At 46.7% G+C, this 26,076-nt stretch overlaps 1 protein-coding gene across 1 annotated transcript in view; it reads left to right on the plus strand.

The window, feature by feature from the left end:
- The window catches only part of OPHN1 (oligophrenin 1), a 278,050-nt gene extending 252,232 nt beyond the window's left edge, over window positions 1-25,818 (plus strand). Inside the window, exons 20-24 of the mRNA XM_043974083.1 lie at window positions 5,196-5,504; window positions 13,155-13,320; window positions 14,738-14,788; window positions 16,129-16,180; window positions 17,926-25,818. Of these exons, the coding sequence (XP_043830018.1) occupies window positions 5,196-5,504; window positions 13,155-13,320; window positions 14,738-14,788; window positions 16,129-16,171 (569 nt within the window). The 3' untranslated portion in view covers window positions 16,172-16,180; window positions 17,926-25,818. The remainder of the gene's footprint in view (window positions 1-5,195; window positions 5,505-13,154; window positions 13,321-14,737; window positions 14,789-16,128; window positions 16,181-17,925) is intronic.
- Window positions 25,819-26,076: the final 258 nt, after the last annotated feature.

Raw genomic sequence — 26,076 nt, forward strand, 5'->3', positions numbered from 1 at the left:
AGAGGACCTGGTTTGGATTCTGGCTACTTCTGTGTGCTCAGATAAGCCACTTAATCTTCTCTAGGCCTCAGTTTTTGACTTGTAAAATGAGGGGATTGGACTAGTTGATTCCCATGGTCCCTTCTGGCTCTAAATCTATTTCTTATGCTACCATCTAATTTGGTATATTCAAAATTGTATATTTTGTCTTTTATGATCTCTTCCATCACATGGCTATTTAGAAATTTTGCTATCTGTAGTAGTAAATGATGTAACCTTCCATTTTCTCCAATTTTTTGTGATGTAAATTTTTTATATTTAGATTATTTTTCTATTTGAAATGTTTGTGGTTCATGGTATTAGATGCTGGTCTAAACTTATTTTCTGCCAAACATCTTTCCAATTTTCTCAGCAGTTCTTATTAGATAAAGGATACCTCCTTCAATAGTTGGTATTTGTTTCTAGGTCTTCTTTATCTAGTCTGTTCCACTGATCTACCTTTATCTTATTTAACCAGTAGCAGATGGGTTTTTGTTTTTCTGTTATTTGTTTGCTTTTTAGCCTTTTCGTTTTTTAAAATTTTGAGTTCCTAATTGTTTCCCTTACTCCAGACCTTGAGAAAGCAAGCAATATGATATCCATTATACATGCAAAGTCATGCAAAACAGATTACCATATTAACCATGTTACCAAAAAGGCAAGAAAAATAAAGGGAAAAACCATATGTTTTAGTCTACACTCAGAGTTCATCAGTTCTTTCTCTGAAGATGAAGAACATTTTTCACCTTAAGTCCTTCAGAATTGTCTTGCTCAGAATAATTAAGGCTTTCACCGTATTGTACACAATATTGCTGTTATTGTGTACAACATTCTCCTGATTTTAGTAGCATATAGTTGTGTGTGGGTGTGGGTGTTTGGTGAGGCAATTGGGGTTAAGTGACTTGCCCAGGGTCACACAGCTAGTAAGTGTCAAGTATCTGAGGCTGGATTTGAACTCAGGTCCTCCTGAATCCAGGGCCGGTGCTTTATCCACTGCACCACCTAGCTGCCCCAGTAGCATATAGTTTTGATAATTGCTGCTTTATGATATAATTTGAGACCCAGTAATGCTACTTTATTCTTTTTTTCTTTAATTCCCTTGATATTATATACATTTGGCCATTTGATATGAATTTTGCGATTGTTTTTACATACTTCTACTTCTGCATGATTTAGCATAACACTATATTAATGTGGGCCCGAGCCATGTACATTGAACATATCCAAACTCCAGATATTTAGCTCTTCTGTTATTTCCACAAATATTACTTTGGAGTTCCATTTATAAGCCTTTTTTGTGTCGTGGTTGGTTATGCATTTTTATAGTAACTTTAAATAGGCTTTCTCTTCTTTCTGGCTTTTTTTAAAAGTAATGTGCAGAAATGTTGATTTTTGTGGATTTGTTTTGAGTTGTTTTGATTAGTTTTTTTTCTATATTCTCTGAGGTTCCCTAAGTAAACCATCTGCAGATAAAGATACTTTTACCTCTTTGCCAATGTATACTGCCTTAATATATTGATCTTGTCTGATATAGTTAGTATTTCTATTTCTGTGTCAAATAATAATGAAACCATGCCACATCTTCGTTTCATCCTTCATCTTCTTAGGAAATCTTCCAGTATTTATCTATTACAAATAATGCTTTTTCTACTAAATGTTTTTGATCATTTAAAGGAAGGACCTTGCATTTCTATGCAACTTAATGGGTTTTTTTTACATGTATTAGCTGTGTGGCCTTGGACAAGTCACAAGTCACTCTGTTTGCCTCATTTTCCTCATCTATAAAATGGGGGTAGTAATAGCCCCTACCTCCCAGGGTTTTTATGAGGATCGAATGAGATAATGATTATAAAGTGCTTAGCCCAGTGTCTTGCACGTAGTAAACTATTTAAATATTAGCTATTGTTGTTGTTGTTAACATGAGTATTATATTTTGTCAAAGGGGTTTTTCATCTATATAGATGGTTTTTATTGTTTATTAGTCATGTGATTAATGATAAATTGGCATAAATACACCTTAGTGATAATAACTTTTGATCTAATGCCTTTCCTACTGCTTAATTTAAGATTTTTGCATCACGACTTATGAGTGATATTAGTCTGTGGTACTTTCCCTGCTTTATCTCTTCCTTATTTAAATATCAGTACCACATCTTTGTGCCATGAAAGGAGCTTGACAGAATATGCCTGCTCTCTTTATTTGTTTGTTTGTTTATTTATTTTTAAATTTTTGGTGAGGCAATTGGGGTTAAGTGACTTGCCTAGGGTAACACAGCTAGTAAGTGTCAAGTGTCTGAGGCTGGATTTGAACTCAGGTCCTCCTGACTCCAGGGCTGGTGCTCTATCCACTGTGCCACCTAGCTGCCCCCTAGAATATGCCTTCTCAATTTTTGAGAACACTTTATGTAGCATAGGGATTAATTGCTCTTTATATGTTTGATAGAATACAGTTGAAGGGATACAAACTGCTACATATAAACATACGTGATAATTTGACAAAGGAAAGAACAGTAACCCCAAAGGGGTTCCAGGGGAATGTTCTTGTAGGAGGCAGAATGTGTGTTGAATCTTGAATGAAGTTTGGGAGCCTGTGAGACAGAGAGAAGGAGAGAGAGCAAATTTTAGGCATTCAGGACAGCCTCAGAAAAGATGTGGCGGCTGGAGATGGAATGTTGAGGTCATGAATTTGTTCCATATCTCTGCTGGTTTTCCTCTGGGGTTTTTCTTGTCATAATTTCTTTCCTTTCCCCTAAGCATATCTTGCTGTTTTGAAGTTTTGAAGGGGGAGTTGGGCTTAGCTGAGCAGCTAGGAGCACCAGTTCTGGAGTCACAAAGACCCAAGTTCCAATCCAACCTCAGATACTTCCTAGCTGTAGGATCCTGGGCAAGTCACTTCATCTCTGTCTACCTCAGTTTCCTCATCTGTAAAATGGATATAATAATAACACCTACCTCCCAGGAATGTTGTGAGGATATTTGTAAGGCACTTAGCCCAGTGTCTTGGCACATAGTCCCTTCCCCTTCCCTTAGCCATGGCCATATACTTAGTCACCTTGCTGGACCCCTGAGCAGTTCTTCCAGGTGGGAGATTGGCTTGGCTGTGGGGAATCAGACAGGTGGTTCTTGGGCTGGATCTGCGGGCATGTGTCCTTCCCTGGGAGCCCTTCTTGGATACCCTGTGGCTCAACTCTGCCACATCCTGGAGGTGTGACCCTCTACATTTCTAAGACTAGAATTTGCAGAGTAAGTGCCAGGGGAGCTTCCTCACTGGTAGGAAACCACAAGTCCAGTACAGAGGTATTTCGTTATGGCTACTGAAATGAAGGGTGCAGTGGGAGAAAAAGCACCAAGCCCAGAGACCTGGATCTGAGTCCAGCCTCTGCCATGGACATGCATAGGCCCTTGGGCCAGTCACTCTCTGGGTCTCTGTTTTCCCATATGCAAAATGAGCCTATTGGATTAGGATGTCCCCCAAAGTTCTTTCTGGTTAGATTCTTTTAAATTCTGTGTTCCGAGGTCCAGTCCAGCTCTGACATTTTGTGATTCTCTGTATGACTCGCTGTCCTTTCAAGTTATTTGTCCTTGTGTTGAAGACAGATTTGACAAGCTGCTGCCTTGCATTGGTAGGACAGGTTTCCTCATGTGGGAATTCCCTGCACCAAAACAATTACAGACCCAGACCCTGTCCTGCCCTATTCTTGTGAACGAGGCACCGAGCTTAGTTGCTTCTAGGTTGTGAAAGGGCTGCAAGTATTGTCAGCACCTTCTAAACACTGGTGTCCTGTAGAAAACCCCAAGTCAATTCTCTATAGGAAATAACAGGAGAAATGTGGTTGTTGTGGTATGGGTTATGGGAGTGGCTGACTACACAGAGATTATCCTTATCGTCTTGAAATATGAGGAACTGAAAACATTGGCATTTGGACAAACCAGTTTTGGTGGAAGGGCAGGGGTAGAGAATATGGCCAAGAAGGAGGAACTTCAGTCTTAGGAGTCAGAAGAAAGACCTGGCTTTGACCCTTCTCTGAGCCATGTTCCCTCTGTGAAATGGGTTACCCACCCCTCACAAGATTATAAAGATCTCTGTAAACCTTATTATTATTATTGTTATCAGCAATCAGCCAACAAGTGTTTCTCCAGGGCAGGGACTGTTTTGTTTGGTGTCTTTGTATCTATCTGCAATGCTCAGCATAGTGGCTGACAAACAGTAGGTGCTTAATAAATGCTTGTTGATCAAGTGATTTGCATAGCAGGGCCCAGTCCAGCCTGCTACCCAGAAGTAAAGATGTTTTAGTTATTTGAAGTGTTTGGAGTCAGGAGGGCAGGGCTTAGATTTTGGCTCTGGAATTGACTGGTAATGTGGGAGAGAGGGAAGGATTTATTAAGGATCTATTATGTGCTATGCTAAGTACTTTATGATCATGTTATCTCATTTTATCCTCATAACCACCCTGGCAGGTGAGGAAACTGAGGCAGAGGTGAAGTGGCTTGCCCAGGGTCACACAGCTAGTAAGTGTCTCAGGCTGAATTTGAACTCATGTCTTCCTGACTCTAGCTAGGCCTAGCACTCTCTCCACTGTGCCTCATTTTCTTCATCAGTAAGTTGGTAGCATCCAGTTCCTAACCCTCCTACCCCCAGCCTCACTGTGTTGGAGGGGGCGGGCAGCCCTTTTTCAACTTCTAGAAATAGGAGCTTCTGTTGTTTATTACTCAGTTGCCTTGAGAGTCTCCGAATTATGATCTCTTAAATAAAACCATCTTAAATTTGGGAAACTTTGCTATATTATGATGATGACCATAAAGAAACCATTGAAGCTCCATTGAGTCCATCTGGGAAAGACATCACCTTCAAAAGGAAGGCCAGGGTCCCCCACTGCCATCTCCAGTCGTCCTGATGTATATGTCATGGCTCTGGAGGAGAGAGTGAGGCTGCTGACCTGGCACAGCCCTGCCTCATTTAGACCCAATTCGCTGCAAGTCAGGACATCACCTCCCAATGTAATTGGTCTTCTTTGAACAACAACCATGGAGTCTAACACCCTTCTTTTACAGGGAGAGAAACTGAGGCCCAGGTTGGGGAAGTAACTGGCCCCCCAGGGTCATGTGCTGTGTGTGTGGCCTCGGTATGACTGTCTACTTGCCAGTGATTCCCAGTTTCCCTTTTTGTCCTCTTCCAGATGAAACCCTTAATGGCCCCCTTGCTGACAGCCCGGAAAGTCCCAAGCCACTGCCTCACCAGAAGCTGGCTGTTCAGAGGAGTGGGGAAGCTGAGCCTGGGAGAAGATCCCCAATCAGACCCAGTTCTGACAGCAGGTCGGAGCCGTGCCCAGAGGTAGACGTGGGCAAGCTGGTGTCCAGGCTGCAGGATGGCCCCAAGCCCCCTGCCAAAGTGGCCAATGGTCTGATGATGGGTCCTGGGCCAGCCAGGGCCCCCTCTCTTCATGTGAAGAGGCCAGCTCCCAGGCCTCTGGCTCACAGCAGGGAGGGTAAGTGCCTACTCTGGGCTGGGAGTGGGGCTCAGGGATGTTCCATGAGCCAGAATGGAGGCAAACCACTGCCTTCCCCAAGCCTCATGAATGCGCCTAAAGGACTGCCCCGAGGTTAATGAAACTTGGAAGGAAATTGAGAAAGGTTGGCTCTGCAACCCTCTACTTTCCGGCTTAGTGGAAAGAAAGGAAAAACTGAGCCATGTTTTGCAGGACTTTGGGTTTCTGAAAACATTGTAAAGTGAAAATGTTGCTGTCTCTGTGAAAATGCGAGGTGGACCCCAACATTTAGAGAATCCTGTTAGAAGGGCCCAGCCCAGGACCCTCCTCATAGCATAACCTTAAGAAATGGTAACTCTACTAAAACCCTGGGCAGCAGCTAGGTAGTGCTGCAGCAGATAGAGCTTTGGGCCTGGAGTCAGGAAGACCTGAGTTCAAATCTGACCTCAGACACTTCCTAGCTGTGTGACCCTGGGCAAGTCATTTAACCCTGTTTGCCACAGTTTCCCCATCTGCCAAATGAGCCAAAGAAGGTCATGGCAAACCACTCCAGGATCTTTGCCAAAGAAAACCCCAAATGGGGGCAGCTAGGTGGCGCTGCAGTGGATAAAGCACCGGCCCTGGATTCAGGAGGATCTGAGTTCAAATTTGACCTCAGGCACTGGACACTTACTAGCTATGTGATCCTGGGCAAGTCACTTAACCCTTGTTGCCCTGCAAAAAAAGAAAAAAGAAAAACCCAAATGGGGTCACAAAGAGTCAGGTACAACTGAACAGCAACTACTAAAACTCACCTGTAGTGCTTCCCTCTGGCTATTGAAGACCCTGGGACAAACTGCATGTGTCTGTAATCCAGTGACTGGTCAAGCCAAGTACAAGATGGAGGTCACTGATGGGATGAGTTATTTTTGTCCCAAAGTGGCTCATTCGAATATTTTCCTAGGATATACATAGTAAGCCTGTACCATGTAAATCTTGGCCCTTTGAAAATATCTAGAAGCCAGCAAGATGTACTTTCCCCCTGGCCTCAATAGACTACATGGGCCTTGCTCACTGGAGTCTGTGTGACTGCATTCTTCTTTCTTTCTGTCATTTTTTTTTGGTGAGGTAATTGGGGTTCAGTGACTTGCCCAGATTCACACAGCTAGTAAGTATCAAGTGTCTAAGGTCAGATTTGAACTCAGGTCCTCCTGACTCCAGGGCCAGTGCTCTATCCACTGAGCCACCTAGCTGCCCCGCTTCTTTCTTTTTTTGTTATTTTTTTGTGGGGGGGGGGAGTGTTTGCAGGGCAATGAGGGTTAAGTGACTTGCCCAGAGACACACAGCTAGTAAGTGTTAAGTGTCTGAGGCTGGATTTGAACTCAGGTCCTACTGACTCCAGGGCCGGTGCTCTATCCACTGCGCCACCTAGCTGCCCCGCTTCTTTCTTAAGATGGAAGTGATCAGTCATCTTCTCAGCCCTGTTGTATAGCAGCCTTTCTGGGGACCTCTGATTCTCCTCCCTGAAATCAAATGTGTTTTGCCCTAGTCAGGCCCTAAGATGAAGTCAGTTGGACACAGATGGGACCTCAGTGCCCCTCAGTGCCAGTGTCAGGTGGTGCTGGGTTCTCCACTCCTCTTCCCCTCCCCTCTATCACATGAAGGGAATAGCAGCACTGCTGCTATTCCCTCCCAAGTCCTTATCTCAGCCAGACAGACTCAAGAGTTTTGCATTAGCACAGTCTGGCTCTGCCATTAGTGAGAGACCTAGAATTACAGCACACTTGGCAATACTCAGGGGTCTCCAGGCTTTACCAGTGGCAAGGGAGGGGTGGAGTGGAGGAAGGAGCTGAGTGATGTTTTGCCACCATCATAAAAAGCTCAGCCTTGGATGCCTTCACCTCAGTCCATCCCACATGGCTGGCTTTGGGGGCATGGATGAGAAGGGCCTTGTCACCATTTAAAGGGGGCTTCTGCCAAGACCCCTGCCTCAAAGCTGCTATCTCTTCACTTTGAGCCCACTGAGCAGCTTCCCTGGGCAGCCAGGGAAGCGGCCTGGCTATGAATGAGGTTGGGATTACCTTACTCAGCCCACTTCTCTCCTTGTTCCCAGGGCCACTGTGCCTTCCCACCAGCGTGACTTAGATGGGATTTGGGAGATGATATTCAAATTGTCTTGGATGATTTGGGATCAGAGAGTTTAGTGCTAGAGGGAACCTTAGAGATCAGAGAGTTCAGGTCTCTTGGTTGACTGAGCTGGAAATTGAGGCCGCCAGAGAAGAAATGACTTGCCCAAGGTCACAGAGCTAGAAAGGAACAAAACCAGTATTCAGACACCGGTTCTCTAACTACAAGCCCACGGCCCTTTCCATCATCCCACACTATCCATCTTCTAGCCCAAGGTCTTCAAAGTCTGGTTCCTTCCTCTAAAATTCTGGTATATGAGAATCATGCCTATGAACTGCTTTTGTTTTCTCCTGCTTCTAGTCCGTTTCTAAATTCAACTCATTTTCCTTGTCAGATTTTTTCTTTTCCTTTCTTAAGATGCTAGGGTCAGAGATTTTGAGCTGGACGGGACTTCAAAAGTCATGTAGTTCAACCCCTTCACTTACAGAGGGGGAAACTGAGGCCCAGGGAGGGGGAAGGGATTTGGATAAGATGACACAATGGAATCAGAGATCTAGAGCTATGACGTCAGCGGCACAACATCGCCTCTTCTGCTAAATGGTACGGGAGAATAACCCCTGGACCAAGAAGCAAGAGAGCTGGGTTCTAGTTTTGGTACTAACACTTATGTATTTTGGGACAAGTTTCTCTCTTTAGATCTCGGTTTCCTCATGTAGAAGATGAAGTTGTGAGATTAGGTGGCTTCTAAGGACTTAGAAGTGCAAGGGCAGGGGGCGGCTAGGTGGTGCAGTGGATAGAGCACCGGCCTTGGATTCAGGAGGACCCGAGTTCAAATCTGACCTCAGACACTTAACACTTACTAGCTGTGTGACCCTGGGCAAGTCACTTAACCCCAACAGCCTCACCGAAAAAAAAAAAAAAGTACAAGGGCCTCTGTCAGCATCTCTAGAGATAGAAACACTGCCCCTCCTCCCCCAGTGCTGGCAATAGATACTCTGACAGCTGAGGCAAAAAGGCCTCATCTTGTCAGCTAGCATTCATCGAGTGTATCGTCCATGACTGGTGCTGAGCTAGGGTATCCTGGCCCTTGTCCTTACCCCCTAGGTGAGGAGAGAGATGTGTATGTCAATACTTGGATGGTTCATGACCTAGTTGGTGTGGACACCAGGCCCTTCGTCCTTCCCTCTCTTCCCATCTTGTGGGTCCTTCTTAGAATTTATTATGAGGATCTTGGATCAAGAACTAGAAGGGTCCTTGGAAACCATCAAGTCCAGCCCCTCCCATGTTTTTCAATAGAAGAAACTGAAGCCCCGGGACAAGAAGAGACTTGTCCAAGGTCAGACAGGCAGTGCATGGCAGAGCCAGGTTTTTGTTTGTTTTGTGGGGCAATGAGGGTTAAATGACTTGCCCAGGGTCACATGGGTAGTAAGGGGCAAGTGTCTGAGGCCAGATTTTAACTCGGGTCCTCCTGAATCCAGGGCCGGTGCTTTATCTACTACACCACCTAGCTAGCTGCCTCCTTAAAATGGCTAGGGTTTTTTTTGTTTTGTTTTGTTTTGTTTTTGTGGGGCAGTGAAGGTTAAGTGACTTGCCCAGGGTCACACAGCTAGTAAGAGTCAAGTGTCTGAGGCTGAGGCTGAGGCTGAATTTGAACTCAGGTCCTCCTGAATCCAGGGCCAGTGCTCCATCCACTGCACCACCTAGCAGCCCCAGAGCCAGGTTTTAAACTCAGGTCTCAGGACTCGGCCTAGAGTCGGCTTCCCCTGCTGGAAGATCTCTCCAACTCAGCCGACCTTCCTCTGGTTCATTTCATGTCACATGTCTGCTCAGACTATCCATCTGCCATCCCTCCCTCTTGTTATATTGCCACCCCCCTTCCCTTTCTGGTTAAGGACAGATTCCATTGTGCATCTAATCAAATTCCCTTACATATACCTGCATAACAAATGCTTTCCTTTCATATGCAAAAGAGGAAAACATCCATGGCCAAATAAAAGGAAGTGTCCAAACTTTTGTTCCTTCAGACAAGCAGGGGGAGGATGAGCCAGCATTGGAGAAAGGGAGCAGATAAGGCAGGACAGGATGGGGAGAATGTGATAATAACCCTATTACAACAGTCATTCATTCCTCCCTCTCTCCCAAAGCCTTGGCTTAAGCAGAGAGGTAAAAAGTCTGAACTGCAGATTAGAGAGCCTTCCCATCTTCCCCTTCTCGTGTAGGCCTCTGCTACTTTAGTCCTGGGCCTAGATTTTGTGAAAAGTCACTACCAGAAAGTGGAAAGAGTTGGCAGGACCTGCGTTGGCATTTGAGTTCTGCTGCTTTCTAACTGTTTGACTGGACAGGCCTCAGTTTCCTCCTCTGTAAAAATGAGGGTGTGAGACTAGCCCGTTTCTATGTTCTCTAAAAAATTCCAAGAATCTGATCATATTCTCAGCCCTTTGATTCTGTGAATGTAACCTCAGCTCAATCACCTGTTTTCTTCTCTGGCTGCTGGATACCAGCCTCAAGTTCTCTTATTCTGCCCCCCCCCCTCCACTTCCTGGAATAGTCATGTTAAAGTGGGATGAGAAACAAGGCCCAGAGGAGTTAAGTAACTTGGCCAAAGTCACCCAGCTAATAAGTGGTGCAGTAGGGACTAGAACCCAAGGCTTTCTCTGATGTGGTGCTTCCTTTGCCGGCTCTTCACACTCTTGTGGCCTCTCCCATTGTGCAAAAAGCTTCTCTTTCCCCCTAACCACAGACCACCCCCCCACCCACTTTATGAAACCACACCTTTAGACGTATTCTCTCCCTTAGCAATTAATTGTCCCCCTGGAACAATTCAGCAGTCTTCTCTGGGAAAGCATGAAAACCAGCCACGGTGGATTGTTAAAACATAATGAGTCTTAAACGAGGAAATGTGACTAATGGACAGTCACAGCCCATCTGTAAAAACCACAGTCGGTACAAGCCATTATTGAAAGAGCTCATTTTCTCCTAAACGCTCTGAGCTTAGCTGCGTTAGTTGCCCAGGTGGACGGAGCTCTGAGGGCTGTCTTGAGGAGTTAGTTGGGGCCGTCTGCCATCTCCCTGGTCTTCAGAGCAGGCCTTTTGGCTGGTGCCCTGCTCTCTGCCCTCTTTCCTCAAACCAGCAGGGCCAGTAAGACTTTTTTTTTTTTTTTTTGCAGGGCAATGAGGGTTTAGTGACTTGCCCAGGGTCACACAGATAGTCAAGTTTCAAATGTCTGAGGTTAGATTTGAACTAGCCCCTTCCTCCCTCTCTCCTTTCTTCCCTCCCTCCTTCCTTCCCTTCCCCAGAGCTTCCATGGTGACAGACTAGGGCAATGCAGCAGATGTAGTCTGCCTTGGTTCAGCAAACTATCTGGCCAAGTCTCTCTTGCTCTCCTTGTAGACAAGCTGCTTGTATAGTTCAGTAGATTTGGAATCTATTGAAGATAGAATACGTCTAAAGGTGTGGTTTCATAAAGTGGGGGGGGGGTCTGTGGGATAGGGTCAAGATCAAAAAGCATCCATCTCAGTTATCTGGCATGTTGACCCAAGCAGAGGAAATGTAATAGGGACAAATGGAAAGTCTTATGCATCAGCTTCATAAGTATAAGGTGGAGGGGCGGTTGATGAGATCACTGATACTATAAGTACAATAAGACCCATTGGGACAATATAGTAGCTTGAAAAATGAATGTGATATTGGATGGCATAGAGAGGAGCATGTTGGCTCAAATGCGAGAGGCGTTGGCCCTGTTGTCCTCTGCCCTGGGATATTGTGTTCACTTCTGGCCTCACTTATGGAAATAACAATAACTAGTATTTATATAACACCATAAGGTTTGCAAAGCATTTGACAGATATCTCATGTGATCCTCACAACAGCCCTGGGAGGTAGGTACTATTAGTATCTCCATTTTGCATATAAGGAAACAGAGGTTAAGTGACTTGGCCAGGGTAAATCTATCCAGCTGGTAAATGTCTGAGGTTGGATTTGAACTCAGGTCTTCCTGAATCCAGGCCCAGTGCTCTGTGCACTGTGGTGCTCCCTAGCCAATTAGCTGAATGCCACCAGGATGGCAAAGGGCTTTGAAAACTTGGGGGAGACCTAAGAGCCGACTTCAGATATTTGAAGGATTGTCATGGAGGAGAGTTTAGTGTCACCGGACTTGATCTAGAAGAGCAGAACCACATGCAGCGAGTCCATCTGCCATGGGCCAGACTTCATCTTGGAGTCAGGCAAAGCTTTCTCTCCCAAGGCAAACACTTGGTGGCCACTTGCTGGCCAAGGTCCAGTGACTGAATGGGTATAGATTGGAGAAGAGGAGAGAGCTTTAGGATTTGCAAAGGTCTTTGCATATTTTGTCTCATTTCAACCAATCAGCAAGCATTAGGTACCTACTGTATACCAGACACTAAAGATACAAAGATGGAAATGAAAATCCCTGCCCTCGGCAAGCTTACGTTTTAGCAGGGAGACAACACATCCACAAAGAAATATCTGCATGACGTCTATAAAATTAACACCCAAGGCAATTCCAGGAGTCGGGGAGAGGCTTCAGATTGTAGGCCAGCACTTCTGCTGAGCTTTGAAAGAAACTCGAGGTGCTGAGAGATGGGAGGGAGGAGGGAACGTGTGCCAGTCATGGGGACAGTATGTACGAAGGGACAGAGATGGGGGGTGGAAGGAAGCCAGTTTGGTGGGAGCTAAGTTGTGAATGGCAGCGTTTGTACTTGATATTATAAGGAGGCTTTGCCACTTCTTGGGCAGTGGTGTGGAGAGGGTGGTAAAAGTCAGGGCCCCTGGCTCAGCAGGCCTAGGTAGGACAGGGAGCCAAGGGGAGTGTGCCAGGGTAAGTCTGAGTCAGTTGGACCAAGGGAAGAGTCCAACTGTTTGGCCTGGAGCAGAAATAGCATATGAGACCTGGCTTCTAACAGTTGCTGGATGTGTGACCCTGGGCAAGTCACTTACTTCACCTCCCCTCTCTGATCTTTAAGCTTGTCCCTAAAAGATTCTCCTTATTGTCACAGAAATATGAAGTTTTAGCAAAATCAGAAGCAGGTGAGACCTGATGCTCAGTCATCTGTCTCAAGTTCCTGAGAACCTTATGTTTTCCCATATAGATCCCAGAACTTGGGGGGAAGAGGCTGTCTGGGCCTTCGGGTAGGAGCTTACATGGCTTCAGCTTTAGGGACTAGAGAGACCCAAGGGTGTCATCACAGTGAGGAGCCTGCTCTGACTGGAACAGAAGGTCCAAGGCTGGAAAGTTGCTTGGGGACCAGAACATGGAAAGACTTGAGGGCTGGACTCGGGAGTTTAGACCTTAGTACATTGGTAATAGGGAGCTATAGATGGTATTGGTTCAGGGGGAGTGATGGGATCAGAGATGTGCATTAGAAAAATGACCCTGGCACTGTCTTACAAAGAATGGGGGTTGGGGATGTGGGAGCCAGTGCCAGAGGCCCAAGAAGGTTGGGACTCCCCACTGAGCTGCATTTATTTTAACTAACCATCCTTCAGCATGGAATCCCCAATAACTTGTGTTTCCCCACTTCCAGGAGACTATGACAGCTTCACTAAAGCACGCTCCCCAGGAGACAAACCAGCAATAACTCGGCCTCCAGTTCGTCCCCCGGATCCTCCTTGCCGGGCAATCATGCCCCAGAAGCCAGAACCGAAGCCAGAACCTGTGGCTGGAGGGGCCCCAGAAACAATGGCCTCTGTGTATGTATCCAAAGTACTTTCTGAGTCCATCGTGCGGGGCTGGTCAAAGGTCAGGGCCGAGGCTCAGCCTTCAGGCCCAACTCTGCCAGGGCCTCGGTGGGGGGCCTTCAGGGCATGATCTGAGACCCATCTTTCTCAGTTGCTCCTTACCCTTTTTTTAGGAGGATTAGATTAGCCAGCTGGTTTCATGCTCTCTTGCTTCTGAAATGTTTTGATTTTTGTTATTATTACCACTGGATTTTCAAGTAATTTAATTCCACCAAATGGAGTAAAGTTCTCCAGAGAGGCTTTTGGTGGAGGACCAGAGCCAGAGTCTGGCGGGCCCTGCAGAGGCCAGGCCGAAAGCCAAGGAATCAGAGCAGCAGTGGCTGGGATAGGACCAAGGCCTAGCTCCAGTTCTCACTGGGCTGCTTTTGGCCTGGCTTTTCCAGCCGGACCTGGGCCTGTTCCTTTCCTTCTCTCTCCTGGCCCATTGTTTGCAGTGTCCATAAAATGGAAGAAGAAAAAGGAAAAGGAAAAAAACCCTACCACTCCTCCATTTTGGCTAATCAGTGAAGTGTTTTTACAAAATGACAAAAGCTTCAGGTTGGCGCCAAAATCAGGGATTCTTTCCATATCTTCCCCCAATAAAAGCTTAAATATAGTCAGCGGTGATTACCCAGACTCCCTGAGCAAAGAGGGACTCAGAGGGTTGTCCAGTTCTAGAATTCCCCAGCTGTCCCTTATCCCAGACAAAGCCAATCATTGGGGTTCTCTAGAGACCACAGTTTCCTCCCAAGAGTCCAGGCAGCTTTTTCCGAAAGGAGAAGAGACAAGAGACACTCCTATTTAGTTCAATCAACAGTCCAGGTCAAGGTTTCTCAAACATCTACTGCCTTTAGGTCCCCTGGACTCAATGACCATTGTTTGTTTGATGCAGGGGCCCAGATCTGGTGTGGTGAAGTAGAAAGTAACCCAGCTTTAGAGACAGGACCGGGCTTGAAGCTAGCCGGGCTTTCTGAATTTGTCAAATGGGGGATAGAATCCTTGGCCCCTTCCATTGGGATCTTATTCCCATCCTCAATAGGAAAGGCTTTGGTGGGTACTGAGAGGGCTGGTCCTTCCTAACTGGCCCAGCTTTGGACTGGATGAGAATGCTTAGCACAGTCCCTGGCATATAGTAGGTGCTTAATGGATGTTTATTATTGACTGACTCCTCCCCAAAAGGCATGGCTGCTAGGCGAGACTGGGCTTGGCCCATGGGAACTCATTCATACAGACCAGTTCATGGCTTTCAAATTCTTGATGGAGTGATCCACTGCCTAGGGTGAGCGACCCGGGGAGTCGGGGACGTGGCGGCAGGCACTTGGTAAGTGGAAAGTAGCTGGGCTTCTATCCCAAAGCCACTTAACAGGACTCGGACTGCTTCTCTCTGCAGGGTGGCTTGTCGAACCCGGTTCTTTGAAACGGCTTCTCGGAAGACAGGAAGGTAAGAGATACAGGCTTCACCCTGCAAGTATTTTCCCTTCCCTCCTGCACTCCATTTCCCATGAAGGAACCGGACTTTGAGCCAGGATTTGAAGCCAGTATTCCTGACTCTGATACATAGTGGCTATGTGACCCTGGGCAAGTCATTTCCCTGCCATGCCTCAGTTTCCTCCTCTCTAACATGAGGGAGTTGCCCTTGGTGGCCTCTGAGGGCCCTGCCAACTCTAGAGAGCTAAGGAGCCTCTGTGTGACCCTGGGTAAATCATATCTCCCTGGGCCTCAGTTTCCTTTTCTGTAAAATGAAGGGGACATATTTATTGACTCAACTGGGCCCTTCACAAAGATCTCTAGAAGGCTCTTTGCCAGCTCCGTGGGAGGCAAGGCCTCCAGTTTTTCCATCCACTGTGTTCCTTGAAGAGTTGCATACTAACAATGGAAGGGCTCAAGTGGGTAGAAAGGAGTATCTCATAGGGCACACGGTCCCTGCAGATGTGATCGTGTTTCTGCCCTGCCCAAGATTTGGTGTCCACACCCTAGAACACCATCTCCTGTGCAAAGGCCTCTAGGAGGCCCAGGCTAGACCTTTAACTGACACCCTGGGGACCCCCTTCATTCTGGGGTTCAGTCTTGGGTGCCCTGGCCACCCCAGAATGGGCATGGCTTCTCAGATGAGTCCCCAGACTTCACCCAAGAAGAGGGAAGGCAAAGTTAGCTAGTTCATCAGACACGAGGGAGAAGACAACATTCACCTGAGGCTTACCACCCTCCCTCTACCGTGCTTTGTTCACATCTATCCTGATGGAAGTCACAGGTTCTGGGGGTACGCTGTGGTCACTCAGATTGGCTGCCTCACGGCTCCCCTGGCACCCGAATCCAAGAGACCTCAGAAGATACCTGGGCCACGATCCCCTCTCCAAGGCTCTCTCACCCAAACAGCCATCCTTCCACAACATCCCCTCTCATCTACCTTTCTTTTTGCCTCAACTCTCCCAGAGTCTTCTGTTTGGGCTGCTTCCTGTTGGGTCCAAACTCAACTCATCAAGGCTCCTTAAATTAACTGAGTCCCAACCCACTTCTCCTCAATGTCCCTTTTTGTTATTCCCTGGTATGGCTTTGGAGGGAGGGAAGAACATGGAATCATCTTCTGTTCCAAGATCAAAGTTGTGCTCACCCTTAGCAGAAATCTTTCCTAAGCTTGGGACCCACCAGCAAGTCTAGACGGAAATTTCTAAGGAGGAATCAGAGTAAGGTAGTCGCCCTGTTGACCTTCAGTTCTCCTTCCCATTGACACTCCAGATGTTCTGGACGCGTACTGAGACTTTACTTCTCCTTTCCACACAGCTCCTCTTCTCCACAAGGAAGACTCACTGGGGATGAGAGTTGAGGCCCCAAGGTATGTATGTGATCCACATCTCTGGGTCCAGGACCTTCCCTAGTTCAGGTCGGGCTTGCTAGATCAGCCATGTGGCTCATAATACACAATGGGGGCAAGGGCAGAAGCTGAGCCCCGGCGTGCTCTTCCCTCCATAATCAGTCTCAGGGAGAACAATCTAGAAGTCTATTTCCAATCTTCCCTTTCTTTAGCATTGGTTCTTGAGCGAAGTGTGATATCATCGGGGCCTCCAAGCAGAGGCCGAATGACCGTTTGTGGGTCATGATAGGATTCCTTTCATGGAAGTCTGGATTGGACTCTGCCACAGGCCCTCAAGTTCCATGATTCACTGATGCAGAACCGAATTGACTCCATGACCTTCCTGAGATTCTCTGGCTGAATATGGCCCTTGTTGACCTTAGGTAGTCCAAACAACATCCAGCACCAGCCCGTCCTTGATGCCCCCACAGTCTTCTTGAGCCCTGGGTCCCTGCCAGGCTCCAAGAGGAAGACAAGAGAAGAGGACTCGAGGCCAAAACAGTCGTAGATTTTTGCTGGGGAGGGGTCTTAGTACTCGGTGGAAGTACCTGCCCTTGGGGGTCAGAAATTTGTTCCAAACACCCATAGCCATGAGTTGGATGGGCCTATGTGTGGGAACTGCTCTCAACCATTTCAGAGTAACGGTGCACCCCTAATTCTCTCCCTGGCATCTGTAGTCATAGAATTCTTCATTAGGGTCAATGTGGGCATCTGCATTCCTCCCAAAGAATCGCTTAACATTCATTTGAGATTCATTCAGAGCCCCATGGGACAGGGAAATGAGTGGCCTTTCACTAGGAATCCTGTCTATATGCACGTTGAATTGCTTGTGACATTGCATTACGTTACACACAGGTGTAACCTGTGTACCCGTGTGACCTTGGACAAGTCCTTTCTTTCCCCTCCCTGGGCCTCAGTTTCCCACTCTGTAAAATGAGGGATTAGACTCAGTGGTCTCTGAGGTCCCTTCCAGCTCCAGATCTAGGATCTTACGTGTGACCTTGGAAAAGTCTTTTCCCCTCCCCTGGGCCTCACTTTCCTCCTCTGTAAAATAAAGGGGTTGGAACAACTGTCCTCTGAGGTCCCTCCAAGCTTGAAGTTTAGAATCTTGTTTTGTTTGTTTGTTTGTATTGTTGGTTTTTTTGGGGGGGGCAGGGCATTGAGGGTTAAGTGACTTGTCCAGGGTCACACAGCTATTAAGTGTCAAGTGTCTGAGGCTGGATTTGAACTCAGGTCCTTCTGAATCCAGGGCCATTGCTTTATCTACCACGCCACCTAGCTGCCCCCTGAAATTCAGAATTTTAAGATGTGACCTTGGGCAAGTCACCCCTCTGGGCCTATGAAATGAGGAAGCTGGATTGGAGACGGCCTTTGTGCATCTATACCTCCCCTCATGGTTGTCGTCATAACATAGGCAAGATGAACATATTTAAGCTGGTTTTTGCAATTGTTCGTAATTCGTAGGCACCGATCATCCTGAGGTACCGAGATTGGACGTTCCCAGACCTGGCGTCTGATGCTTTGTCCTCTTCTTTGTCACCCTTTTTGCTACTACCTTGCAGAAAGATTACATCTTTCTACCCCTCCCCACCCCCATCAGCTCAGGGAGATGGAAGCTCATTGAGGGGGACGGAACAAGTCAGGTGTCTGGGCTTGACTGGAAGAGCCTGGTGGAGGCTAGCCCTCTGCATTCTGTGCTGATCACAGCTTCTCTCTCTTCCTTCCAGTTTTGAGGAATCCCAGCCAGGCCCAGATGACTCCATGCTTCTGAAAGGGCCTCCTCTAAACTTGTGTGCTCAGGACCCTTGGGCTCAAAGGCAGCTCCCTGCTGGAACCTGGCTATGGAGAGTCCAGGAAACAACTCTCTGGACACGTCTCATTTTCCCTTTTGCGTCCTTTCCTCCCGGTCTCAGAGAAGCCCAGCGGAAAGAGAGCCCGCTAACTTCCCACACAGGCTGTGAACATTTGGGCTCACATGCCCAGGGGCAGGAAAGATAGCCACCTCCTTCCAGTTAGACTGAGCCAGCGGAGGCAAAGTCGGGGTTGCCCAGGACTGGCCTTTTCTCTAACTTCAGAGTCCCTGGGAATTCTACCTTCCAGGGCTGCCGAGTTCCGACCATGTTGGAACGGATGCCCCAACTCTCGGGCCTTTGTTACCCCAATCCATTCCTTTTCCCAAGCGATGTTTGGGCGGTCACATGTGTCTGGACATCTGCTGCACAGAAGAAACCTTCTGCTGGGTGGTTTTCACAGGTCACCCAGAGCATGGCTGATATCAAGAGGTCTAGCAAGAGGGGCCGCATGCTCCCCGGGCTGGCGCGCTCGCGCGCTCTCTCTCTCTCTCTCCTCTACCATCTTTCTTGCAGGCATGTTTTGGAAACAATTGCAAACAAAAACTCAAAACCCATCAAGCAAACATTCTGCTTTTGAAGCCTAGCTTTGTTTGAAGCAGTCTCATTCTGTTTTCCTCTTGTCAGCTTCTTCCCAGAACAAATGAGAGAACCGGAATTCAAAAACATTTCTAAGAGAATTCCTTCCACCTATCCCTCTTCTGGAGGGGCTGGCTTCTTGGGATGGATGGATGGATGGATGGATGGATGGATGGTTAAGGGAACAGGGGTGGATACAAACACACTTGCAGCAACCACTTTCCAGTGTGCAATGGAGGCTGCTGCTTCAGGCTCTCCCCTTCCATCCCCAACACCTTTGTGCATCCTCATCCCATTTGGCAGCATGGTAACACCTAGGACCTCTTTGCAGAGTCACGTATTTCCATGCAGAGGTCTACAGAGGAAGCTCATTCGTTGGGAATCCAGTAAATTAGCAAAATATTTTCTCAAAGCCCCATGAGTTTCACCAACTCCAGGTTAAGAGCCCAAAACCCTACAAGAAATCTCCCTTGAGACAAAAGAAACCCTCTTGTAATATGGAGAATCTCCCTCCACCTAGCAGGGGGCCTTACAGTCTATAGGCCTCAAAACATAGCCAGCTTTCAAACTTCAAACATTAGCTTTGCCCAGGGGTCCCATAGATTGAATACTACATGAAACCCTCCCAACTCAGCTAGTTTTGATTGGGTACCTTCCTTACTAATCTTTAACCTGCTCCCCCACCTCATCTTGTTCATACTAGCTTAGAGGATTCCTATGTAACTCACTCCATTTTTTTTTACTCTGGCATAACCTGCCCTGTGTGTGCATGGCTTCTGGGCATCAGCCCTTCTTTCTTAGCTGTTTGTGAAATCCCTCCTCTGGGGAGAGGGCCTTTCTTTGGCTCAGCAATCGGCAAATGAAGGCAAATGAACATGGTGGGTTTGAGTTCTGGGGAGTAAACATTTCCATGCCCTGAATCCCCTTATTCCCCCATCACCTCCCCAACCCAGGAAAGCTGCTGAGAAGAGCAGAGTAGACTCTGGTACTTTGGCCTACCTTGTTCTTGGGGTAAGGTGTCCAGTGGGCCCTGCCGACATTGTCAAGGTCGGGGCTGGCCCTTTCTTTCTTGGGTTGGGGAGGTGATGGGGGAATAAGGGGATGCAGGGCATGGAAATGTGGTCCATCTGTGTACCTTGGTGCTGCAGAGCTGCTGACCCAGAATTCCTGGGGTCTTTGTTGTCATAACCAAGAAAACCTTCTCACCTCGGATTATTGGGGAGTTCAACATGTATGTGGTCCAAATGTTCAAGGTCTTGAGAATGCAGGTAGATGGTGCAGTGAATGGAACACTGGAACTAGAGTCAGGAAGACCCAAGTTCAAGTCCTGCTTCAGAAACTTATTAGCTCTGTGGCCTTGAACAAGTCACTACACCTCTGTTTTGGAAGCCTCAGTTTCCTCAGCTATAAAATGAGGGAGTTGGATTCTGTAGTCTCTAAGGTCCCTTCACGACACTTGAAGAAATGTTTTCAACTCTGGGCCACATCCAAGTTGATTGAGCCACTCCATTATTTGGTAGGCAATAGCCTAGTTGAAGCTGCTGGGAAATCCCCCAAATGAGGTCCAGTTAGGAGCTTAGAATCTAGCCTAGGGATCAGGGAGTAGAATTGGAAGGAACTCTGGGGGCCAACTGGTCCAGCCCACATGTGACTGGGACTCCTCTGAAGCAGTAGAGGATTGCAGAAAGAGCCCTGGCCACTGGGATCAGAGGATCTGGCCTTAAATTGTATCTCTGATACTACTTGTATTATCTTGGACAAGTCACTTGCCTGCCTGGGCCTCAGTTTTCTCCTCTGTACAGACTAAGTGGTCTCAGGGGACCCTGCCCACTCCAGTTCTGCAATGCTATGATCCTTTGATTCTCCAGGCTCTGGAGGGGAGAGTGGGATTTACTAAATCAATAGCCAGTCCATGCCTCTTTTGGACAGCTCCCACTGCAAGGCATGCTGGCTAAGGATCTGGTCCCAGAGTCAGGAAGAACTGGGTTCAGATCCCGCCCTAGCTATGTGACCCTGGCTAGGTCACTACATTTCTCAGTGCCCCCGACAACTCTGTCCAACTCTCCATTGCAGAGTAGGTGCTATACACATTGGTAGAAGGAGTTTCCTCTTCCAGGAGTTCCCTATGCCAGCCCAGACACAGGTCCAGTCCCTGTCTGTCATTGGTAGAGCCTTTTTCCAGGCATTGGGCTAAAGTCTTCCCCCTCTGAAACTTGTGCCCTCTGCTTCTGGTTCTGTTGTTTGGGACTATCTTTCACCTACTTGGAAGTCACAGAGTATGTTCCAGCTAAATCTTCTCTTCCCCAGGTTAAATAGACTCAATTCCTTCACTAACCTCTCAATAGAACCTTTCCCAGTATCCCCACTGAAGGTAGGTGTGTGTGTGTGTGTGTGTGTGTGTGTGTGTGTCCATGAGGTCTGATGGCCACCCACTGAGATTCCTTAGAGGGGACTGTCATACATTAGAAGGGCCCACAGTCTGAGAGTCAAGAAACTTTGCTTTGGTGTGCAGTCCTGGGCAAGTCATTTCCCCTCTTTATAACTCAGTTTCCCCCTCTGGAAAGTGAAGCAGTTGGACTGGATGACCTCTGAGGGGGTCTTCCAGTTCTTGATCCCGACATAATGAAGCCCACCCACATCCCTGCAGCATTTTAAGGTTTACCAAGCAGTCGCCAAGATAGAATTTCTGGGCAGGCTCACCAATGGGAAACGGGCCAGACGTTCTCTCTTCTAAAGAGCTTCAGAGGAGGGACAGGGTGACCCTCTAAGGAGGGGAAGGGGTCCCAGGTGAAGAGGTTTAACAGAGGAAGGGGATGTGGGAGTGTCTGCTGGTGTCACAAATCAACCAAGGGGCCTAGGCCAGCAAACCTGAGGCTACCTTTAACAGACAATTATACAAACGAATCGGCTCATCTCACCGCGGCAGGCCGCATCCCCAAGTCCTGCCTCTTTGTGCCAGTAACCAACTCTCTCTTCATGCCACCTCCCCATCCCCACTCCTGCTCACATGTGACAAGAAGGGCTAAAGGTGTGCATTCTTCACAGCCCAGCCATTCAATGTGGGGCTATGGGATATTCTGAAACTGGGTCACCCACTCCATTCCACCCCATCCCACCCTGCTGCTGCCTTCACTTTAACCAGATAGAGCTCTTGCTTAAAGACTCGCATAGCTCACTCTTGGAAATGAAGCATTTGCTTTTTGAGAAGCAAGTAGAATGTAAGCTCCCTGAGGGTAGGGATTATCTGTTTTTAGGTTATTTTTGTCTTTTTGTGTCCATAGCGCCTAGCACTGTGGCTGAATCGTAGTAGGTGCTTAATAAATGTTTGTTGAATAGAATGAAAGGAAAATGTGTATTTTGTTGGTATTATAGAACATCCTTTCCTTAGTATCTTTTTTTTGTTCCCAGAGAAAGAATGGTTTGGGGCCCTGGATGCTTAACACAGGGCAAAAGCCCGAGATATGCACACAGATCAAGGGCCGTGGAATAGTCGACCTCCACTCCTATGGGGCTGAATGGAGACAAGAGGTGACAGTGGTGTCAGGATAGTGACAAGATTGTTATTGGTACAGGAGAAAGCGCTAATCTGGAATCAGACACCTGGGTTCAAATCCTGCTTTGGATGCTTCCCACCTGTGTAACCCTATATAAGTCACAGCTACCTTGGGTTTCAGAAAGAGGGGGTTGGATTGGATGACCATGAGGTCTCTTCAGGGTCTATATTGATTCTGTGTGTGACCTTCAACATGTATCTCTTCCTTGGGTCTCAGTTTCCTCCTCTGTAAAACAAAAGGAATGGACTAGCTGGCCTCTGAGGACCTTTCTAGGTCTAGAGGTAGGCCCCTCCCTTGGCCTCTATTTCCCTCTCTGAAATAAGGAAATCAAAGAGTATATGGATGGCCTATGAGGGCCCTTCCATCTCCCATGATCCCTTGAACATCATGCCAAACCTGCACACATAGGAAGATACTATTGACTATTAAAGTATCATAGTATAATGGAGTATCAGAAAGAACACCAGTTTTAAGAATTGGAGAAGCCAAGTTCAAATCCCAGTTTTGCCACTTCCTACCTAGGTGACCTTGCTGAAGTCCCTTCTTTTTTGGGGGGGGGCAATAAGGGTTAAGTGACTTGACCAAGGTCACACAGCTAGTAAATGTTAAGTGTCTGAGGCCAAGTTTGAACTCAAGTCCTCCTGAATCCAGGGCTGGTGCTCTATCCACTTCAGCACCACCTAGCTACCCCTGAAGTTCCTTCTTTCTGACCCTCACCTTTGCCCCTCTAGAAAACATGAGTTGGCCTAGATGATTTTAAAAGCCTATAAATATCAGAGAATGAAGATTCCAGAGAGATATTAGTGTGGATGTAAAAAAATAAGAAAAAGAAAATGTGGAATCCATGATTTCATTAAAACTTACTGGTAGAGAAGGACATCACCAAGGGTCAAAACTCCCGATCTGTTTCTAGAATGAAGCTGGATCCCATAGGGCATTCTGGACTTTGTTTCTTGCAGGAAGGTATACTTTTTCATGAGTGTGCCAGCACATGCTTAACAACTAGCTTTCTGCAAAAGGAAGGGGACAATTCATGATCCATTTCAGTTTCATCTGCATTATTAACATTTTCTCCATCACTCTCTTAAATCTAAACAAGTAACAAAACAATAACTTCAGCCCCAACTTGTAACATTTGTTACAAATGTAATTTCCAAAGTGTAAATGCTCACAATGGAAATTTAACAATCAGTTCTGTGGGGCTGATTTGAGTTGGCCCCAGGACATGCCAGCCCTCCTCTTTTCTAAACATCTCAATTTTGATCATTTTGAGAGCTAAATGTGGCAAGGCAAGTGGAGAATGGGAATGAGTTGGGGTGGGGAGGGAGTTCTGAGAGGACTCAGAAGAAAATGTTTCTAAAAATGAGATCACCTCCATTCCTCTGAAATTATCTGCAGACAAGTGGCCTTGACATTTCAGAAACCCCCTCCATGGTTTCAGAAACAATAAAAATATAGACAGAAATAAGACTTAAATGTTCTTGATGGATCAAAGCCTTTATTTCTTGAAAAAAAATGAATCACTCAACACCAAGGACGTTAATGTAATGCTAAAAAATTCCCTGTCTGAAGTATGACAGAAGGACAAAATGAAAATAGCAGGGTCCATCCTTTTGACTGCAAGTAAAGTATGCCAAGTATATGGCATGACCCTCTTCCACTCAGTATCACAGCTGTTGATTAAAACCCCATCTTGGTCTCTTCCTCTATATATGGCCTAATGAAATGAGAGAGAAGCTAGTCTCAGAGTCTCTAAGTCAAATTAGAAGCTTCAGGGCCTAGGGACCAAACTCCACGTGGTAGGGTCCAGGTGAATGGACTAAAGGACAAAAACAGATTGAGAATTTGCTCAAAAATCCATTCATTTATTGGGAGCACAAGTAGAAGGGAGAGAGACCTTGGCAATGAGAGAGTAAGCCTACTTTAGCTGACAGATCACAGAATCTGCCAATTGGAAGAGTGCATCAATGGCCAGCTATCCATTTGCTAAAGGAAATCCCATTGTAAATGACATACTCAAGATGTGGCCCCTTGGGCATGGTCTCTTCTTGAAGACCTCCAAGGCAACGGGACTCTCCCCACCCTAATGTATTGGGGCAGCCTCTTTCACTCTTGTTTTTTGTTTGTTTTTGCCAGGCAATGAGGGTTAAGTGACTTGCCCAGGGTCACACAGCTAGTAAGTGTCATGTGTCTGAGGCCGGATTTGAACTCAGGTCCCCCTGAATCCAGGGCCGGTGCTTTATCCACTGCGCCATCTAGCTGCCCCCTCACTCTTGAATAATCACCAGCTAGTTTGTCCTGACTTAAGCCCAAACTGGCCTCTTGGTACCTTCCTTTTGTTCCCCTTGGCCCTCTGAGGCAAGAGTAATGCTTGACAGCTTCTCAAGAAATTGACAAGTTCCTCCTACGTCTCCTCTATACTGTCAAGATCCCTTTGGATCCCAATCATGTTACCTATTGGGTTAGTTAACTCCCCCTTGTACCATCTGCCAATTTGATGAGCCTTTAGCCAAGTCATTGGTAAAACAGTAAAATGGTATAGGGCCAAGCACCGAGCTCTAAGGCACTCCACTGGAGGGAGACCTGCCACATTGGCCTCCAACCATCATCAGCTTAGGGAGCTGCACTGCAAGAGTCTGAATGGAAATCACAATATGATACTCAAACCAAAAGCTAAGTGGCATCTCTCTGCAGCAGTGAGTCTTTAAGTTGGGCCTGCTCCATTCCTTCTCCTGGTTGGATTCTAGCTGCCCACTCTAGACTGGCAACTCAGCACTGAATGAAGCTCAACCAGAAATGCCTCTGAGACATATAGGGAGGCAACATGGTGCAATGGGAAGGGCATTAGCTCCAAATTTAGATTCCAAGGGTTCCATTCCCACCTCCATAAAATGAAGGAGCTGGACTCATTGGCCACTGAATTTGCTTCCAGCTCTGTCTGGGATCCTATGTGTGACCTTGGCCAAGTCCTTTCCCTTTCCTTTTCCCTGGGACTCAGTTTCCTCTTCTGTAAAATGAGGCAGTTGGACTAGCTGGCCTTTTAGGGCCCTGCCAGTCCTAGACCTAGGAACCTATGGTATAAGTGATTTTAAGGTTTGCAAAATGCTTTACAAATTTGATTTCATGGTATCCTCACAACAACTCCATGAGAGGTAGATACTATGGGTACTATTTTTATTCTCATTTTGCAGATGAGGAAACACTCAAAAGGATTAGGTGACTTGGTCAGGATCACACAGCTAGTAAGTAAGGATAGAAGTAATAAGGCCGCATTTGCACCTAGGTCTTTCCCGATTCCAGGTTCGGCAATCTACCCACTATGGTATACTGCCTCAGTACTCAAAACTCAAACAAAAATGGGCTTTAAGTATTTGAGAAGATTTGATCTTTTTTTGGTTTTTTTGGGCAGAGTTGGATGAGGGTCTTGACCTATGATTTCATCATAGTGGGGAACTCCATGTGTGAAAACTCTTCCCTCAGCCAACAACTCCTTCATAACTTCTAAGTCTTAAGATAATTTGTTGTTGTTGTTTTCAATCATATCTGACTTGTGACCCCATTTGGGGTTCTCTTGACAAAGATCCTGGAGTGGTTTGCCATTTCCTTATCCAGCTCATTTTACAGATGACGAAACTGAGGCCAGCAGGGTGAAATGACTTGCCCAGGGTCACACAGCTAGGAAGTTTCTGAGGCTGGATTTGAACCCAGATCTTCCTGACTCTAGGCCTGGTGCTCTCTCCATTGCAGTGCCACCTAGCAACAAGATGAAGTAACTTGCCTGTGGTCATCAAGCTAAGAAGTAGTTGACCTTAGACCTTCATGATTACAAAGCTGTTCTTATATCCACTTTACCAACCTATATCTTATATTATCCAATCTATATGGCTAAATAAAG

Source organism: Dromiciops gliroides, chromosome X (genome assembly GCF_019393635.1).
Source record: "Dromiciops gliroides isolate mDroGli1 chromosome X, mDroGli1.pri, whole genome shotgun sequence".
NCBI classification, from domain to species: Eukaryota; Metazoa; Chordata; class Mammalia; order Microbiotheria; family Microbiotheriidae; genus Dromiciops; species Dromiciops gliroides.